This window comes from Dreissena polymorpha, chromosome 10, assembly GCF_020536995.1.
Source record: "Dreissena polymorpha isolate Duluth1 chromosome 10, UMN_Dpol_1.0, whole genome shotgun sequence".
Classification (NCBI taxonomy): domain Eukaryota; kingdom Metazoa; phylum Mollusca; class Bivalvia; order Myida; family Dreissenidae; genus Dreissena; species Dreissena polymorpha.
The window spans coordinates 73,748,941-73,770,752 of NC_068364.1; the positions used below are offsets into that span (position 1 = coordinate 73,748,941).

Genomic DNA, 21,812 nt, shown 5'->3' on the forward strand with positions numbered 1-21,812 from the left:
GTGAACATAAATTATATTCTAATGTTATCAATATCTCCAAAAGATAAAACCACAACAATACTATAAAGTGTAAAACACCCCTTCAAATATAAAAAATAATTAACATTTTTAGAAAGAACATGACATGAATATTTATGTAATGTTACCTTTTATGTTATCAAAATGTCCATTCCGCCATAGCAGTACAGGGGAGTTGTATCGATATTTTAACAGCATACGTTTTCCTGCATTATGAGTCTATAAATAGATTGGACACAGTATTAACGTCGATATCATAAGCTCGGAAAAATAAATCATATTATGTAGGCATAAAAACTCAAAAATATATCACGAGCACTATCAAGTTTTTTAAATGTTCTTAGTGATGTGGTACAAGGGTGCAGAATCACGTGTATTTATTGGGTTAACAAATGGATGTTAATGGATGTAAGCACACCGGTAAGTATTTTTTTTAATAACTTTTAAAAACATTTTTTCTGATGAATTTAAACTAGTGCATGAAGAACAGTTTTACACGAAGAACTTTTATTTCAACAAATACATATACATATACACAATTGAAATAGACCTTTATGATCCTTGTTCAACAAACATGATGTTATATCTACATAAATTTACAATTTGGTGACATTAGTGCTTAAATACATGTCATGATGTAATAATCATATCGGAGAATCTACAAAATTTGCTAATACATGTTGAGTATGTTCATATATGGTGTGTATATGTACATTACTTTATATTTATAAAGAATTTCATTCTTAAGAAATGCATCATACTCACATGAAGGTCTAATATTACATATCACAGAGTGATTGAAAACATAAGTACGATATATCAACACAATGTTGTAATAACTATGATATCTGCGTAAACTCTATAATCATAATGATGCATGCATGAAAACGATACAGTTACCGTTTATATACACATTTTGAAGCGTACAAAATCTTAATTGCAATAAACGATATAAATATCAATGCATTGTATAATGTGTTTTTCTCACTTCGAAAGCTTTGCTTACATATACAGCTAGGTTTCGTAATATTTCATAATTATCATTTGTAATCAGCTCGACTGCTTACATGCGGCTTATGACGATGTGCAAAACATCAGAATTACTTTATTTTATAAGCATTTGTTCTTTGCCAAAAATCGGTGTAAACAACATTCATATACACGGTTATGCTGTACGCAACGTCAAAATTTTGGCACCGATTTCAGACCTATTTAATAATGTATAATAAATTTTAAGACATCGGCTCAAGACAAACTGTCTTTTATGCACTTAAGATTGTTCAAAACATATTTCAATTACTTTAGGTATTTGCAAAAAATCAGATCTTAACGGTGTGTTTTCAGTCTGTCCATCCTGTGTCTAAACCTCTGGAAAACCCCGTTGATCCTGCACCCTGGGTTCCGATTGCCGTCCATTTTTAGACGAGTCAATAATTTTGTTAATTCATGTACATATATTCATTTAATACGAAAATGGTCGAATTCGTCGCCGTCAAGTATCAAAGTCTTTTATACATGGGAAATAACTAGAAAGAAGCGATCATGTACTCTAAAATACTTGCTTCGTCATTTTAAGAAACAGTATATTAATTACGACAAGAGTCCCTTGGTAATCGTCCTTTCCGAATAAATACATATCATCAAAAGAACAAAATATTTCCCTGTTTCTTATCGATATTGACACGCGGCATTTTATAAGATAAACCTTTGGGATGCAATGTAAAACGTCTTTCGCCTACTGTACATAGCTCCTGTAACACTGAATTAGGGTATTCCATAATAATTTGTTCAAGACTATCAAAAACTAAAGAAATACTACATTCCAGGGCTAACTCTCTCTATTTAATTATAAGCATAGTCTGGGGATACAAATGTGAAGTATATAGAGAAAAATAGGTTGGTGACGTGGATGGAGAATGGTTATCTGGCAAGTCGGAGGAAGTTATCTGGTGAGCCATCCACGTCACCAACCTATTATTCTATTTATCCTGTCACATTTACAACATTCGTTGAAATGTTTCTAAAATATCTAGTTTTCGATTATTTTGTGTTTAAATATTTAATATGGGAAAAAAACACTCGAACAAAAACATTGTGACGTCACGTCATGCAAAACGCTTAGGCTAGTTTTCATCTTGTTAAACACTACAGAAATCGAGTCAATCGTTATTAATTCAATACACAAAGACTAAATTATGCTGTTAAAACAATAATGTTTAAACAAACAGTACTTAACATTTATTTTGTAATTTTTTTAATTGAAATAAAGCATATTTTATTAAACGGAAATAGCACATGCATGCGCATGCGCGGAGAGCAACAGACGGATGTTCGAGATCACGTGGTCATCTAGCCTAATATCTTTTGGGATATTAGGTTACCTGGTTACCTGATTTAAAGGCATGTGGCAGGATAAAAGATAATATCATGCATTAAATAAAGATGTCATATTATATTAATTGATAATACAATACGGGAGATTTTTAAAAACTCACGTGTGAAAAGGTGATACAATCTGCATTTGAATAAAATAACATACACACATTTAAATATTTAATTTGTCCGAAATATATGTTTCCTTGTAACCAGAGCCTCTGCTACAATTAAATGTTTGAATGATAGGTCCACTGGGAAGTCGATCGATGATTCAAACAGTTTCATTGTAGCCTCGTTCTGGCAAAAACTAGACATGTGCGTAAAGTGTCGTCCCAGATTAGCCCTTGCAGTCCGCTTTTATTGAATTTTTCGTTTACAGAACTTCATAGGCTAAATTGTGACAACACTTTAGACACATGCATAAAGCCTAGTTTCCACAGAACGAGGCGTATTGTTTTCGACGGGCACCTCAAGCACCGTTGGTTCATCAACATCCCGCTGTGTACATGTATTGCTCTCTGTTTATCGACCAATCGTTGATCGCCGTCGCTGCAGTAGTTATTACAGCCATAATCTAACAGTAATGGGCAGATTATCTATTCTCAACTCACCATAATAATCCTCATCATCCTCATCATCCTCATCCTCATCATCATCATCATCCTCATCATCCTCATCATCCTCATCATCCTCATCATCATCACCATCATCATCATCATCATCATCATCATCATCATCATCATCATCATCATCATCATCATCATCATCATCATCATCATCATCATCATCATCATCATCATCATCATCATCATCATCATCATCATCATCATCATCATTATCATCATCATCATCATTACCATCATCATTACCATCATCATCATCATCATCATCATCATCATCATCATCATCATCATCATCATCATCATCATCATCATCATCATCATCATCATCATCATCATCATCACCATCATCATCATCATCATCATCATCATCATCATCATCATCATCATCATCATCATCATCATTATTATCATCATCATCATCATCATCATCAGCATCATCATCATCGTAATCATCATCAGCAGCATTATCAGCAGCAGCAGCATCATTATCATCATTTTCTTTAAAATCATCATTATAATCGTTGTCAATCAATCAAATTGCGCTTGCTTATACCTTATACATATTTAAACAATAACATATTTGGCAAGTGTGTTTCTATTTGGCTGAGTTTTAGATTGAAAGAAAACAACTTATACTAAATATACCTTTCTAGTTTTCCTGCAAATGACAATGCCGTCTTGCACACATTAAAATGCAATATCAGTTGTTACGTTTTTTTTGCCATTTGACAACAAAAGCCAACTGGCTTTTTCACTTCAGGCCATGCGGCATTCACCAAAAGATCAGAATTACAATACTCTCAGCTAAATAACATACACAACTCCAACTCAAAACCGTACTTTTTCAAACGAAAATAATATAATGCCATTTAAGTTTTTGATTTACTTAAATCGTTTGTCGTTTTTGCCGAGCTACTCACATTGCGTGTATTTGGTGGGGATTGTGCGTCTTCCATATGTATTGAGGTGCTCCGTTTCCGGCTTACTATTCCTGGTGGCCCTGATGTTCTCGGCAAGATATCTTTTGCGGGGTAGATAATCTGTAAAGGGGGGATGTACTGCGTATTATTTTGCTGTTTTTTTTATGTTATTTTCTTGCGTTAAGTGTTTTGCTTTGGTGGTCCGGGATTTTTTTCGATGTCACCACATCCCGATCAAACGCGTAGCTAATTCGGTGTTCAGCATAAATTCATTTTTAGGTGCTCCGTTAACTCTTTAAGACTAGTTTCAGATACTCAACGTGAGTTGATATTTACGACAACAATCGATATTTAAACGTCTCTGGTTAAGTGTCAGTCCCATGATGATTGTTCATTTTGCAGCTATCCATTTAAGTTTTGTAAGAATAAAACATAAGAGAAAAAAAATCAAGTCGTTACACGATAACGAAAACTGGAAGATATCAATGTTTAAAAGCTGCATTTATTATTTTTATTTTTATTCTTCGACCTTCTTTAAATTCTTCTAAACAGTTTAGAGATTTTTGATGTTGGTGTTTCCCTTCTTCTACGCGAAAATCCAGTAACTCGAATGCGACGCTCTTATTTTTTGGAAATCTGCAGATGTGAGTACTTGTTGACGCAGACGTGTGATGATCACCTTCTTCTTCAGGTGTTTCATTTGGTATTGATGCTGTATCTATAATGTGCACAGAATACGCGTTTTCGTCGACTTTCACAGCATACAATTTGTGTGTGTCTGTTTTGGACCAAAACCAGGAGCAGCTTTTTCCCACAACAAGCTCAACAACATACTCTTCGCAACATGTTACGTTTGCCACGTTTGCATCATGATCGTCACTAAGAATATGGGCTACTTTCACCTAAGTGTCAGCTTTCGAACATGCTCTTTCACTTTCTTCTTGGGCTATCTTTCACACAATGGCTGGCAGTCATGTCAATTTCTAAAATGTGTTCCGATGTTTCACAAGAAGCAATACTAGTACTTTCATCAGGGAAACGCAATGAAAATGAAGATGTGAACGGGTAAAAGAAAATCAGAGAGAAAAGTATACTGGAATCTACATTTCTGCAAATGATTTGGTTTCCTTCCGAAAGAAAAATACTTTTTCTCATTCTGTGATTCGAATAACCATACGACAAACCGTGGCAAGCGCTCGTCATAAGACGTTCTCGTATCGACTCCAAGTTGCAAAACTTTTTGCGATTTTCCAGCCTCTGACAGTTAGTAATCGCCCACCTCTGACTGTATGTCATTTACAACCTCTGACTGTGTGTCATTGCCAACCTCTGACTGTGTGTCATTGCCAGCCTTTGACTGTGTGTCATTACCAGCCTCTGACTGTGTGTCATTGCCAGCCTGTGACTGTATGTCATTGCCAGCCTCTGACTGTGTATTATTACCAGCCTCTGACTGTGTATCATTGCCAACCTCTGACTGTGTGTCATTGCCTACCTTTGACTGGGCGTCATTGTCAGCATCTGACTGTGTAACGATTGCTAGCCTCTGACTGTGTGTCATTGCCATCCTCTGACGATGTGTCACTGCCAGACTCTTAATGTGTGTCATTACCATCCTCTGACTGTGTGTCATTACCAACCTCTGACTGTGTGTCATTGCCAGCCTCTGACTGTGTTTCATAACCAACCTCTGACTGTGTTATTACCAGCCACTGACTATGTGTCATTGCCATCCTCTGACAGTGTGTCATTGCCAGTCTCTGACTGTGTGTCATTACCAGCATCTGACTGTGTGTCATTGTCTACTTCTGACTGTGTGTCATTTCCAGCAACTGACTGTGTGTCATTGCCAACCTCTGACTGTGTGTCATTGCCAACCTCTGACTGTGTGTCGTTGCAAACCTCTGACTGTGTGTCCTTGTCAGCCTCTGACTGTGTGTCATTGCCAGCCTCTGACTGTGTGTCATTACCAGCCTCTGACTGTGTGTCATTACCAGCCTCTGACTGTGTGTCATTGCCTACCTCTGACTGGGCGTCATTGTCAGCCTCTGACTGTGTGTCATTGCCAGCCTCTGACTGTTTGTCATTACCAGCCTCTGACTGTGTGTCATTGCCTACCTCTGACTGGGCGTCATTGTCAGCCTCTGACTGTGTGTCCTTACCAGCCTCTGACTGTGTGCCATTCCCAGCCTCTTACTCTGTGTCATTGCCAGCCTCTGACTGTGTATCATTGCCAACCTCTAACTGTGTGTCATTGCCAACCTCTGACTGTGTGTCATTGTCAGCCTCTGAATGTGTGTAATTGCCAGCATCTGACTGTGTGTCATTGCCAACCTCTGACTGTGTGTCATTGCCAGCCTCTTACTGTTAGTCATTGCCAGCCTCTGACTGTGTGTCATTGCCAGCCTCTGACTGTGTGTCATTTTCAGTCTCGGACTGTGTGTCATTGCCAGCGTCTGACTGTGTGTCATTACCAGCATATGACTGTGTGTCATGACCAGCCTCTGACTGTGTGTCATTACCAGCCTCTGACTATGTGTCATTTCCAGCCTCTGACTGTGTGTCATAACCAGCCTGACTCTGTGTCATGGCCAGCCTCTGACTGTGTGTCATTGCCAGCCACTGACTGTGTGACATTGCCTACCTCTTACTGTGTGTCATTCCCAGCCTCTGACTGTGTGTCATTGCCAGCCTCTGACTGTGTGTCATTCCCAGCCTCTGACTGCTTGTTATTGCCAACCTCTGACTGTGTGTCATTGCCAGCCTCTGACTGTGTGTCATTGCCAGCCTCTGACTCTGTGTCATTGCCAGCCTATGACTGTGTGTCATTGCCAACCTCTGACTGTGTGTCATTGCCGACCACTGACTGTGTGTCATTGCCAGCCTCTGACTGTGTGTCATTGCCAACCTATGACTGTTTGTCATTGCCAACCTCTGACTGTTTGTCATTGTCAGCCTATAACTGTGTGTCATTGCCAGCCTGTCACTGTGTGTCATTACCAGCCTTTGACTGTGTGTCATGACCAGCCTCTGACTGTGTGTCATTACCAGCCTGTGACTGTGTGTCATAACAAGCCTCTAGCTGTGTCATTACCAGCCTCTGACTCTGTGTCATGGCCAGCCTCTGACTCAGTGTCATTGCCAGCTTCTGACTGTGTGACATTGTCACCCTCTGACTCTATGTCATTGCCAGCCTCTGACTGTGTGTCATTGCCAGCCTCTGACTGTGTGTCATTCCCAACCTCTGAATGCTTGTCATTTCCAACCTCTGACTGTGTGTCATTGCCAGCCACTGACTGTGTGTCATTGCCAGCCTCTGACTCTGTGTCATTGCCAGCCTCAGACTGTGTGTCATTGCCAACCTCTGTCTGTGTGTCATTGCCAGCCTCTGACTGTGTGGCATGTCCAGCCTCTGACTGTGTGTCATTGCCAGCCTCTGACTGTGTGTCATTGCCAACCTATGACTAAGGGTCATTGACAGCCTCTGACTGCTGGTCATTTCCAACCTCTGACTGTTCGTCACTGCAAGCCACTAACTGTGTGTCATTGCCAGCCTCTGATTCTGTGTCATTGCCAGCCTCTGGCTGTGTGTCATTGCCAAACACTAGCTGTGTGTCATCGCCAACCTCTGACTGTGTGTCATTGACAGCCTCTGACTGTGTGTCTTTGTCAACCTCTGACAGTGTCTCATTGCCAGCCTCTGACTGTATTTCATTGCCAACCTCTGACTGTGTGTCATTGCCAGCCTCTGACTGTGTGTCATTGCCAACCTCTGACTGTGTGTCATTGTCAACCACTGACTGTGTGTCATTGCCAGACTCTGACTGTGTGTCATTGCCCGCCTCTGACTGTGTGTAATTACCAACCTCTGATTGTGTGTCATTGCCAACCTCTGACTGTGTGTAATTGCCAGCCTCTGACAATGTGTCATTACCAGACTCTGACTGTGTGTCATTGCCCGCCTCTGACTGTGTGTAATTACCAACCTCTGATTGTGTGTCATTGCCAACCTCTGACTGTGTGTCATTGCCAACCTCTAATTGTGCGTCAATACCAGCCTCTGACAGTGTGTCATAACCAGCCTCTGACAGTGTGTCATTACAAGCCTCTGTGTGTCATTGACAGCATCTCGCTGTGTGTCATTGAAAGCATCGGGATGTGTGCCATTGCCAGCCTCTGACTGTGTGACATTGCAAACCTCTCACTCTATGTTATTGCCAACCTCTAACTGTGTGTCATTGACAGCCTCTGACTGTTTGACATTGCCAAGCTTTGATTCAGTGTTATTGCCAACCACTAACTGTATGTCATTGCCAGCATCTGACTGTGTGTCATTGCAAGCTTCTGACTGTGTGTCATTACCAGCCTCTGCCTTTGTGTCATTGCCAACATCTGACTGTGTTTCATTGCCAACCACTGACTGTGTATCATTGCCGGCCTGTGACTGTGTATCATTGCCAGCATCTGATTGTGTGTCATTGCCAGCCTCTGACTGTGTGTCATTGCCAGCCTCTGACTGTGTGTCATTGCCAGCCTATGACTGTGTATCATTGCCAGCGTCTAACTGTGTGTCATTGCCAGATCTGACTTTGTATCATTACCAGCCTCTAACTGTGTGTCATTGCCAGCCTCTAACTGTATGTCATTGCCAGCCTCTGACTGTGTGTCATTACCAGCCTCTGACTGTGTGTCATTGCCAACCTCTTACTGTGTGTCATTGTCATGGTTTCATTTCTCATACATGTTTATTGTTTTACTATTGTATCATGTATGTAGATACGTTTTATCATTTTGTATCATTATACTGAAATAAATCTATCTATCTAACTTTGCAGGGAAAATGCCCTTTACTCCGTGAAGATTTATTCATTTAACCTGTCTGATCGATATTAATAATATTCTGCGTGGAATAAGACCGGGTTCATGAAAATCGCTGTAAAATTGATGAAGCAATGACTGTTCAAAGCGATGCACCTTGTTTTCGAGTGATTTCGAGTTGAATACCTTGTTACATGTATATATATATATATTTGATAGTGAAATATTCTTTCTAAGAAAGGTTGACTTTTCGTTATAATATGATTATTTATCAATCAAAATGATTTTTACACTAATTAATATCATAGCCACACGCTAACCACATGTGGTAGTAATACGCCATAAGCCTATGGTTTGGACCAGATTCTGATTTGTTTGTGTATGTAGTAAAACAACGTTATTTCTTTTTTATAAAAAATATGGGAACAGTGTTATTCCAGAGAGAAATGCCTGTTACAAACCGCCAATCTCGTGTTAAAAATCTACCGATTAATAACATATACAATACAACCCAAAAATTAAAACATATTTAAACTATTTGAAAGCCTTGAACAACTCAAACCTAGCCCAGCAGTTATAAAATTTAAAGGTTACATTTAGCCTGGTAATATCGCGTGTCGGTGTATTATGTTATTGTCTTACCCACCGATACGCAGTACTTGAAGTAAACATTGAAAACATATGAGCCTTGCTCTGAAAAACGGGGCATAATGCATGTCGTGTTGTTGCAATACGCACTAGCTAATAAGGGAGGACACTTTCCGCCTAGACCGCATTTTTATTAGAAGAGACTTTCTTAAGACGAGGCATTTAATAAAAGCGAAAAGTGTCGTCCTTGGTTAGCCTGTGCGGACAAACTTTAATCCCCGTTTTTTTCCGAAAAGAGGCTCAATTGTATAATAATGCCATCTAGGTGGTCCTACCGACTCGAGTTTCATGATGCAACATTTTTACAAAATAATTCGCACATAGTGACCACTAAACGGAATTTTATGTTAATATGTTAATTGAAATCTTTATAAAAGTAACTTCTTAAAGGGGCCTTTTCACAGATTTTGGCATTTTTTAACTTATTCATTAAATGCTTTATATCGATAAATGTAAACATTTGATCGTAAAATCTCCAGTAAAAAATCAAGAATAAAATTAAAAAAAGGAAAAGAACATTGCCCGGACCAGGTTTCGAACCAGTGACCCCTGGAGTCCTGCCAGAGTCCTGAAGTAAAAACGCTTTAGCCTACTGAGCTATTCCGCCGTGTACATATACATGATGTATTTTATACCTTATATAGGCAATCTTCGTAGTTTCACAAAATTTAACGACAAAAACAGAACTCTCCAAATTATTCAATCGTTTCGCGTTGCAACGCTTTATAATTTTTAGGTTTTAAAATCGTCAAAAGATGCATATAATGGCTATATTAGACCATGGTAAATGTTCAGTATTACTGTTTCCTCACAAATATCATAACTATAACGAAAATTTGCGAATCTGAAACAACTTTTTTCAATTTTGTCAATTTACCAAAGCGTGAAAAGATCCCTTTAAAAAAACAAATAGACATATGTAGTCCAAGAAAACAGATAGCATAATCGTTTATTCGAGTCTAATTTTTGCGGACACATATTGGAACAAAACACAAAATTATGACACAGTAGTAATGATGGACAATGTGTACAAAACTATTCAGATAACAGTTGTGTGGGAAAAACTTTTAAAAACCTCTTATTCGCATAAACAATCGCGCCAGCTCGCTCACAAGACACCCGGACTGCAAATCGCGGATTAGAATCTCTACCAGGTCGTACAACGTGTTTGTTGATTGTTCTTTAAATACTTTATACGGCCATTTTCTCTCTTCCTTTGATTCAACAAGGGCGGTTGTCAGTGACTGACCAAAGAATATTTACTTGTAACACAGGGAACATAAATAAAATAGTTTAAAATCAAGAAACACTTGTACAAATCAGATGAAATCATCCATACAAAGTTATAAAAAGGTAAATCTAGATACAAAGTAAAAATGCACAAACACAAGCAACAAAATAAAAATTCACAAAAACAATAAAAGCAAAAATTAACATACACTTAGCATTTGCGATGCATTCAATACAGATCGCATCGGATTTGATTGACTGACATAAGGGAGTCACAGGGGTGATCGTGCAGACGGATAGGGTCCTCCGGTTTGCTATACCATACAATTAAGCAGGTCGCGTTCTGGTCTTCAAGTATAGTAGCGGTCACCGTTTCTCCAGACAGCCAGCTCCATCCTGAACTCAACTTCCGGGCACCTAACCAGTAGAAATTGTCTCCAAGACTCGCGACGACGTCATCATGGCTCGTGCTGGCTGTATATCCGGATAGTCGACCTCCCATTGCGAGGCAGACTCGCTGGGCGTCGTACCAGTTGATTACTTTAGTGTTTGGTACCACATGGACGTATGTTTGTGACGCCTATGAGAGACGGGAAACTGCTGTGCATTAATATGCATAAACAACCAAAGTCTTAATATTATTTTTTTTTACAAATTATTTTCACCAGTAAATTGTTATATAATATATTTGTATGTTAAAATCGAATCAAAGTTGTTAGCGATTATAGTAATAGTATGGTCAGATTAAAATAGACCTCAATGTTTGTGTTTGATTTTCTTAACTATGTTGTGAACAAGGTTATAAATGACAAATTTTGTACCAACATACTCACATCTTGACGATACTTTAAACACTAACTAAAGTTATGTTTTCATTTTATGTAAAAGATCCCCTACTAGCCGAACTGTACGTTGACGTTAATATAGCGGTACTCGCCGCATTCTTTATTTTGCGTTTATTAGCTGAAATACAACATGTATTGTATTTTATTAATAAAATACGCCTGATTTGACATCCGAATTAAGTGAACTCATATATTAGTTATATACATTTTCTATTAATATTCGTAATATTGGCGATTGAAAACAATGATTTGATTACAAAATCATCCCCTATCTGTGAATTAATACATGTAGAGATTCACACGTATTTGGCGTTCTTACCTTCCTTTAAACATACTGATGGTCGTCCGTAGTATCATCACATTGCGAGGTATTACCGTCCGTGTAAAGATTGCATGCACCGGTCGATTTTTTGAACATCGAAAACTGGCACCCGCTTTTACACATCAATATGCATTGTAGTTTGTCTTTTGCAAACACGGTTTCTGTACGATGCAAAAAGCACAGCGGAAATTGAACCTTCTTAAACAAGTCAGTTTTCAGTTGCACAATCGCAGTTCCAGAGGCAAAAAGAAGCCATACGACTGAGAAGATTAGAAACATGTTCACGAAATTTTGTTTCCAAGATTATTAATGCTGTTTTATGTTTTAAATAGAGCGTTTTATATGGACAATACCATATAGTTTCACTTACAATCAATGAAATCAACAATTATAATACGGCTCGACTAATGGAACGGACAAGAGCCAACATATAAAATAAATACACGTTGTGTTCAGACAAAATGATGTATGAAATATCATGACGCAAAATATGGACACAAATATACGGGCAATTTTTCGCCGGATTCCGTTAAAAATAAGTAAACATTTGCTCGAAATGACGCTTATGACAAGCCATTGACTGAAGGATATGCCTCGATTATGTACAATCAAATAATTTATTGACCAAACCCACGCGAGTCAGGAAGCTGTTTGATATTGACCATTGATTTTTAATTCATAAACATCTGGGCTAAGTGCTGGATACGGATACGGAACAATTTCAAGATTATATGCCTGTACTTGACAATAAGTGATTGTATTGAACCTACAATACTAAACACTAAGCACTAAGCTTACTAAAGCACTAAGTTCGATTGGATAGAGTCTATACGGAACATTTTTTTAATACGGAATAATGAATATTTGTCAATCTCATCATTTTCCAATTCATTCAAAGTATGAAACCAAAATCAAGCGATCTGTTTATTAACGTATGGAGCAATGATATAAATAATTCTAGTAAATGCAGTCCTTATAGTTTGTTTAAAGATTAATGTGGTTTTGAATCTTACATAGTAAAAGCTCCAGATAAATATCTAAAACACATGATACGAATTCGCACAAGAAATAATAGGTTACCGGTCGAAACTGTGAGTTGGCATGGGAAAGAATTGAACCAAAGACTGTGTTGTTTATTTTACCCTTCTACTCATATTGGCGATGAATAAAATTATTTACTTGAATTTAATACTCTAAATGATTAAATAAAACTTTTGATTGATAACACATAATAAACTAGACCAAAATATTTAATTGTAACATGTAACATTGTAACATGTTCTACGTGTTTGACATCTTAACATTTAAATATTGTGTGTTTCCAATATACTCAATGTACAAACAGTGTTCATATATGTTGTATATCATGTAAATATTCTCTCCCTTTAAATGTAAACGATTTACTGTAAAATGTGTTGCTCCTTCAACTATGTACCTTAGATGCACTTTGTATAATTGTTGCTAATATTGTCATGTTATGCATGAACTGAGATTTAACTTAATAAACTTAAACTTGGAATTATACTTCACATTTAGATATCACACTGCTCATAAATATTATACAGGTGAACACTGGAGATCTGTTGTACAGCAATGGCAAAGATTGAAACGTATGGACGAAATTAGAATAAATAGTAAGGTGTTCTTAATATGCTGTCATAGAAGTAATAAAAACTACAGAAATTGGCAATTTTATGTTAAATCTTATTTCCAATTCGTTCAAAGTATGAAACCAAAATCAAGCGATTTGTTTATTAACGTATGGAACAATGATATTCTTGAATTATCTTGATGAATGTGCAACGATTACCTACAAGCAATTGTGTAAGCTTGTAGAAATTGTACCCATGAATAAATACATAGAACAGTGGAAAGATTCAATACAGAGTGAACAAGGTCAACTTTGTCACTTTGTAAACTATTTCTTGTGTTATAGACGATGTACCATGTACAATTCTGAAATAAACTATCTATCTATCTTAATAGGGACCATTGTCAAACAAATGGCACAATTATAACGTCTAAGTAGTATCATAGTGCCACACAAATAGTATCAGAGGTAACAACAATAAATATCTCAAGAATGAAATTGTCAGCACTTGTTTATGACAATGACAGTGATAACAATAATTATTCTGTGCGAGGTATTTATTAGCCACGCTTTGGGATAGGGATATTCTGACGTTATGCATGTGTGCACAGTGTCGCCCAAGTTTAGCATGTGCAGTTTGCACATTTTTTAATAATTAAATTTGTTTAGTAATTCCATTTCTGAATTAAAACTTGCTTCAAGTGATGGCATCGTTGGTGACGTTAATTAGAAATAGCCTAATGATATTGAATTAATAACAATTACGACCGAACTGATCATGATTTCAACAGAGGTATAATCTGTATAAAATTGACATTTCTTGTATCAATTATGCCAACGCGTATAGCCCCAAACACGTATTGAATTATAGAATGTGTAAGCAAATGTATAAGGTTGAACCATATTGTTTACTTGTGTATATTAAAGGCAAAGAAGGGCTTTAGCAAAGTTTAGAAGTGGTACAGCTCCAATAAATATAGAAATTGGAAGATTGGAAGACAAATACACCTAATGAATTAAGAAAATGTAACTATTGTAAGAATACAGGTATAAGTGTTGTGGAAAATGATAAACATGTACTGCTTGATTGTCCATTATATAACGGAGTTAGACGAGAAATCATGACTGAATTACAATCATGGTTTCAAGGCTTTTAAAAATTTGATAGTGAGGATAAGTTAAGAAATATCATGTCAGACAATAATATAGTTAAAATAGCAGCCAAAACCTGCTTTCTGATATAAGAAAAACGCAAAAAAACATATATATAGTGAAACTAACTGATTGTACCTTTTGTTTACTTATCTAGTGTTTCATTGTAGATAGCTGATGCATTTTATGAACTATTATGAAAGTAACTGATTTCACTTTTTATTACCTATCTAGTGTTTTAATGTAGATATCTAATGCATTTTATGAACATGTATCTTTAAAGGAATGAATTTTTTTTTTCAATGTTTTATCTTGTATATATGTTCTTAATCCTGCATCACTTCAAATGTTTAGCAAATGTCTTAAATGTTGATAGATATCAAGTGATATTAGCATTGTATTTGCATTGCCTATGTGATGTACTGTCTTCTATAATTCTTTTATGAATGGCCATGTTTGTTTATTTTATAATGTTGTAGGTATTATGTTTTGTAATGAAGAACATGTGGATGAGACAATTATAAATAAAGGATATATAGATCCCGGTTCAATTTTACATAACAATGGTATCGATAATCAAAACTAAAACCCTGTTGGTTACAACAACATTACCGATTCGTTTCTTGGTGGTTGTTTTCATCGACACGTTATTGATTCACGTCATTAGGATGGCATGTTGTTATAAGTAGGCGACAGCGTTAATTGACATTATGCCACACGCTGTTCATGAAACAAGTGCGATTTATTTCATGAAAACAAAATCAAGTTAATTAGTTATAGCCTTATACTGTTGAATTAATAACAAATACGACAGAACGGATCATGATTTCAACAAAGGGATAATCTTTATACAATTTATATTTCTTTAGCAATTATGCCAACGCTAATAGCCCCAAACACGTAATAGATCCCGGGTTAAATTTTACATAACAATGGTATAGATAATCAAAACAAAAACCCTGTTTGTCACAACAACATTACCGGTTCGTTTCTTGGTGGTTGTTTTCATCGACACGTTATTGATTCACGTCATCAGGATGGCATTTTGTTATAAGTAGGCGACAGCGTTAATTGACATTATGCCACACGCTGTTCATGAAACAAGTGCGATTTATTTCATGAAAACAAAATTAGTTTAACCTTGATTTAAACATTTTACCGGTTTACTGATCGCTTTGGTATTCAACCGGTTATCCTGGCGTATCTCAATCATTTTATATGTACATGTTAATCAAACTAAGGTTAAAACTCTTCTTTTCTGAAAGCACATTTTATAATTGATGTGTGACCACAGTCAGATAATAGGTTATCTATTACTAAGATTGTTCCCTTCGATTCGGATTTAAATTCTAATCCGTGAATAGAAGCTTGCCACGCTCTAGGTTCACATAGTTAAATGAGACTTGTCTAGCAGTCTAATTATAACTTGTTAACTTTAAAACTTATGTTTTAAAATGGTTACATTCAAGATATTCTGCTTTGAAACACGTTTAAGGTACTAAACATTTTAAAGATATAGTTGATAATATAGTGTTAAGTTAATACGCAGTACCTGACGTCACCATTCACGTTGAAAGAATGACTATGTGAAAGATACACACCTACCCGGTACATAATATTCGAACATATTTTGATCTATATATTGCAAGTATACAAGTGACTTATAAAGAAAACATACCGTACACATTTAAACATTGAAGGCATTAGGCATGCTGGAAAAAGTCGAGGAACGAAACTTGATATGAAATCCTCTTGTTGTAATACGTAATAATCAATTTCGTTATATTTGGTGATTTTTTTATGACTTTTGAGTATTAACATTTCAAACATTGACCATAAACTTCTTGTTTGGACCAGAGTCTGCTTCGTTTGTGTGAGTAGTAAAACTACGTTATTTCTATTTTTATAAAATAGATTGTAACACTGTAATTCCAGAGAGAAGTTCGTTTTACAAACCTCCAGTCTCGTGTTTAAATCAACCGATTAATTACGTATACAATAAAATCAAATTATTAAAATATACTCATTGAAAGGCTTGAAAAACCCAAACCTAGCCCAGCAGTTATGAAATAACCCAGCAGGTTACATTTAGCCTGGTAATATCGCGTGTCGTTGTTATATATATTGCTTTTGTCTTACCCACCGATACGCAGTCCTCGAAGTAAAAATTGAAAACATATGAGCCTCGCTCTGGAAAACGGGGCACAATGCATGTCGTTCATTTGGAATCCGCACAAGCTAATAAGGGAGGACACTTTCTGTTTAGACATGATTGTTTATTAGAAGAGCCTTTCTTAAGACGTAACATTCAATAAAAGCGAGTCCTTGGTTAGCCTGTGCGAAAAAACTTAGGCCCCGTTTTCCCTGAACGAGGCTTAATTGTGTATTATTGCCTTAAACTCTATCTATAATGCCCTCTGGCGGGGTGCAGAAACTTGGCAAAAGAAGGGCTTGAACGGGAGAAATCTTGTATTAACAAGGCGATTCACGTGCCGTTCAAGCCCTGTTATGTGTTTTTCATATCCATAATCTGGTCCACGCGCAGTTACTTCCCTTCTCCAGCCGTCGACGATTTTCCAAGCATAAATGGGGAACTGAATAAGCACCAGTTTCCTCATTCATGCAGGGATAATGACTATTTCAATCCACTTTTCAAATTATACCATCTGCACTCTCTTGAAAAGAGCTTTATTTTATTGGCAACGTCAATTAAGTTAAGGTTATTTACTCAACACTTTCAAAAGACTATGCTGTAAATGTAAGTGTTTATGTACCTTCAACGTTCCTGCTGTAAATTCCAAAATAATTCCTCATTTCTTACTTTGCGCGGCTGCATTTCAACTTTGCATTAATACACTGTTTAAACACATTTTAAATCGAAAACTGCCTATCCGAAGGTAAAGCCTCGTCATTTCGGATGATGACCGAGTGAGGCATATGTAAAACACAACATTGAACTGTATTGAAATAAACGAATTATTTTGTCGATGTCGAATGAACAAAACATATTTTTTTCAATGATATTTGAATTTATTTTGGTATGTGTGATTTGTTTATGCAATAATAGCGAAAATACACATTTTCTCGGACATGATCATCTGCGTGCGCTCTCAAAATCCGTTTCTGCCCTCGTGCTGCGCGTTCGGACAGGAACGGATTTTTCGAGCGCCCGCAGATGATCATGCCCTCGAAAACGTGTATTATCCCTATAATAATGCCATCTAGGTGGTCCTACCGCCTCGAGTTTTATGATGGATATTTTGACAAAACAATATGCCCATAGTGACCATAAGACGGAATTTTATGTTTTTATGTTTATTGAAAACTTTATAAAAGTGACTACTTTAAACAAATAAGACACATATGTAGCCCAAGAAAACAGATAGCATAATCGTTTATTCAGGTCTCATTTTTATACATACATAAGGACAAAACACACAATATAAACACAGTATAAATGATGAAATATGTGTACAAAACCAGATAATAGTTGTGTAAAAAAACTTTCAATACCCCGGTACCTCATATGCATATAAACAATCGCGCCGGCTCGCTCTACCAGTAGAGCCCCGGACTACAAATCGCGGGTAAGAATCTCTACCAGGCCGTATAACTTCTGCGGTGATTGGTCTTTAAATACGTTATACGTCCATTTTCTCACTCGCTCTGGTTCAACAAGGGCAGTTGTCAGTGACTTACCAAAGAATATGCCTCATTTACTTGTGACCAAAGGAACACAAACAACATAGTATAAAATCAAGCCACATGTGTACAAATTAGATGCAATCATCCATATAAAGTTATAATAAGGTAAATCTAGATACAAAGTAAAAATGCTCCAAAAACTATAAAAGCAATCATTACCATACACTAAGCATTTATGATGCATTCAATACAGATCGCATCGGATTTGATTTAATGGAATAAGTTCGTCACAAGGGTGGTCGTGCAGATTGATAGGGAAATTCGGAATTCTATAATAAAGCAAGCAGGTTGCGTTCTGGTCGTTATGTAAGGAAGCGGTCACCGAAGCTCCAGACAGCCAGCTCCATCCTGAACTCAACTTCCGGGAAACCTAACCAGCAGGCATTGTCTCCCAGACTGGCGACGACGTCATCATGGCTCGTGCTAGCTGTATATCCGGAAAGTCGACCTCCCAATGCGAGGCAGACTCGCTGGGCGTCGAACCAGTTGATACCTTTCGTATTTGGTACCACATGAACGTATGTCTGTGACTCCTATGAGAGAAGGGAAACTGCCGTGCATTTATATGCTTAAACAACCAAAGTCTTGATATATTCTTTACAAATAATGTTCACCTAAAAATTCTTATAAAATATATCTTCGTATGTTAAAATCGAATAAAAGTTGTTCGCGATTATGTTTATAGTATGGTCATATTGAAATAAACCTCGGTGTTTCTGTTTTGTTTGCTTAACTATGTTGTGAACAAGGGTTTTTAAATGACAAATCTCGTTCCTACATACTCATATCTTGATGATACCTTAAAGTGACAGTTCATAGCTATATATATGGGCAGAATCGTAAGAAAACGTGTTTTTATTGAGGATTTCACTGAAAGTCCGGTTTATATCGGTTGAAAACAAACAATATAGCAATTTTTATTTCGGGGTCGAGAACGGTTAAGTACCAAAACGACCTTATTAATATTCATGATACGAAACGTCAATTCAAACCTAAAGAAACAAAATTTCGGAAACTGGCGAATTTAGCGGAGAGAAGGTAAGAACAAATGCAAATACATCTGTTACAGACGGAAACTTAGTTGCAACGCTACGTTTTTGCTTAATCTATGTATTTATATTCCATATGCTAATAATGTTTAGCGAAGGCTAAATATAGATATAATTTGCATAACTCGCGACGTTTCAATGCTTTTCGCTTAATTCATGTATTTATGACCATTTATGTATTACTTTATCGATTCAAAATCGATTTTGACCAGGTATTCGATGTCAAACTCGATAAAAAAAATGTATTTCAATGAATTAATGTAAACTTTATTTCTCGCTATACGATTTATTTGCAAAACAACGATCTATTCCATGAAATGCACTTTAAACAGGAATTAAAGTTATGTTTCACTTCATGTAAAAGATTCCCCCACCAGCACAACTGTATGTTCACGTTATTATAGCGGTACTCGTCGCATTCTCTGATTTGCGTTAATTCTTTTAAACATTGTATTTTATTTATGACATACGCCTGATTTGCCTTACGAATTAATTGTATTAATATATTTATCATACACATATACTATTAATATTCGTAATATTTGCGGTTGAAAACAATGATATAATTTAAAGAATATCCTTCTATCTATGTATTAACACATTTAGAGAATAACGCATATTTGGCGTTCTTACCTTCCTGTAAACATACTGATGGTCGTCCGTAGTATCATCACATTCCGAGGTATCACCGTCCGTGTAAAGATTACATGCACCGGTCGAGTGATTGAACAACGAAAACTGGCACCCGCTTTTACACATTAATAGGCATTGTAGTTTGTCTTTTGCAAACACGGTTTTTGTAAGATGCAAAAAGCACAGCGGAAATTGATCCTTCTTAAACAAGTCAGTTTTCAGTTGCACACTCGCAGTTACAGTGGCAACAAGAAGCCATACGACTGAAAAGATTAGAAACATGTTCGCGAAATGCTGTTTCCAAGATAATTTATGCTGTTGTATGCTTTTAATAGTGCCTTTTATATACAAATATAGCTCGTTTGCCTTGAAATGATGTTTTCACACTGAAATGGACAACACCATATAGTTTCTCTCAGAATTAATGAAATCAACAATAATAAGACGGTCTGACCAATGAAACGGACAACAACCAACATAAATAAATACACGTTGTATTCAGACAAATGATGCATGCAATATCATGATGCAAAATATTGACACATATTTACGGGAAATTGTGGGCAGGATTCTATTGAAAATAAGTTACTATATCGATTTGCTCGAAATGACGCTTATGGCAATTCATCGACTGAACAATATGTCTAAATTATTATTATGCAACATCAAATAATTTATTGACCAAACCCACGCGAGTCATGAAGTTGGTTTATATTGACAATTGATGTTTAGTTCAATAGTTTCTTTGCTAATTGCTGGATACGGAAACGTAACAATAGCAAAATGATATGTCTGTACTTGACAATAAGTAGTTGTATTGAACCTACCTCCGTATCTGTTTATAATCTGAATACATACGTATACTGTACATATGTGGCAGAAAGCCATTTAAAACACATTTAAAGCAAACATAACTACACAAATACAGTCTACTCCGATCTTTATGTCATGAATGTCCGTGTACATTGTGTCGCAGTATGCAGCCATGAAACATGTACATATGATTTCCCGAAACCAGTCAACACATATAGCATCTTAAGATGTCGCACATACACTTATTGATGCATTTGACCTCGGCGCGACATGTAACGTTTAATAGTGTGGACGAAGCAATTTTGAGACATTTCTAGGTGGAATTCACAGACCTCAATATCACGCAGCCTATGTTAGTCTACAGTAACGATGTATGTATAAATTGATAAACAAGTATTTATGATAAACAAGCATATCATAAACATGTTGAGAAAGTAATATTTTTCCGATGAAACGCCTGATAATAAATCAAAATGGCTTTTTGTTTTAAAACTTTGTTGCGATTTAATTGCGAATCATTTTGGTTAAATAAAATGATTTGGTAAGTTTGCTGAAATGCATCTTTATTTAATGTTCGTGTCTGTAGGCTTTTCTAGTTGTTAGTTGCGAACTAGCAGGTGTATATGCAGGTGGGTTTCCGCAGACATTTTTCAACAGCGGACAATATGTCTTATCTTATATGCGCTGACGAACATTGTAAGTACTCAAAAGAAAAACATTTTTCGCACTTATCGATTTAAATGCTTCTTTTGATAGACCAATAGGTCATTATTGTGGTATAAGTAAACCTAGCACGGTGTAAGTGGAAAGTTCTTAAATATTCTCAAAAATATGTACCAACGCCAAATAATTTATCATGTGTAATTACAAACGATCAAACTATTGTTCACGTTCAGTTGGAGTAAGGCAAGGAGAACATTTATCCCACATGCTTTTTACATTATGTTTGAATGACCTACATTCTTATTTAGATAACAGTAGATGCGTAGATGGATTAAACTTTCATATGTAGTCAAACGACTACGATATTTTATCTATTTTTTAAAACTATTTGTGTTGTTGTACGCTG

General features: G+C 36.5%; 2 protein-coding genes across 2 annotated transcripts; both read right to left on the reverse strand.

The window, feature by feature from the left end:
- Positions 1-5,653: 5,653 nt before the first annotated feature.
- LOC127849231 (another transcription unit protein-like) lies at positions 5,654-6,838 on the reverse strand. Its single transcript, XM_052381951.1, has 3 exons — positions 6,582-6,838; positions 6,244-6,493; positions 5,654-6,109 (listed from the first exon to the last, which is right to left on the reverse strand). The coding sequence occupies exons 1-3, from the start codon at positions 6,836-6,838 to the stop codon at positions 5,654-5,656; spliced, it is 963 nt and encodes a 320-aa protein (XP_052237911.1).
- A 164-nt stretch (positions 6,839-7,002) lies between these two features.
- LOC127849232 (clumping factor A-like) lies at positions 7,003-20,056 on the reverse strand. The gene is made up of 5 exons (XM_052381952.1): positions 19,931-20,056; positions 18,584-18,781; positions 8,300-8,453; positions 7,444-8,045; positions 7,003-7,377 (listed from the first exon to the last, which is right to left on the reverse strand). The coding sequence occupies exons 1-5, from the start codon at positions 20,054-20,056 to the stop codon at positions 7,003-7,005; spliced, it is 1,455 nt and encodes a 484-aa protein (XP_052237912.1).
- Between the last annotated feature and the right edge of the window lie 1,756 nt (positions 20,057-21,812).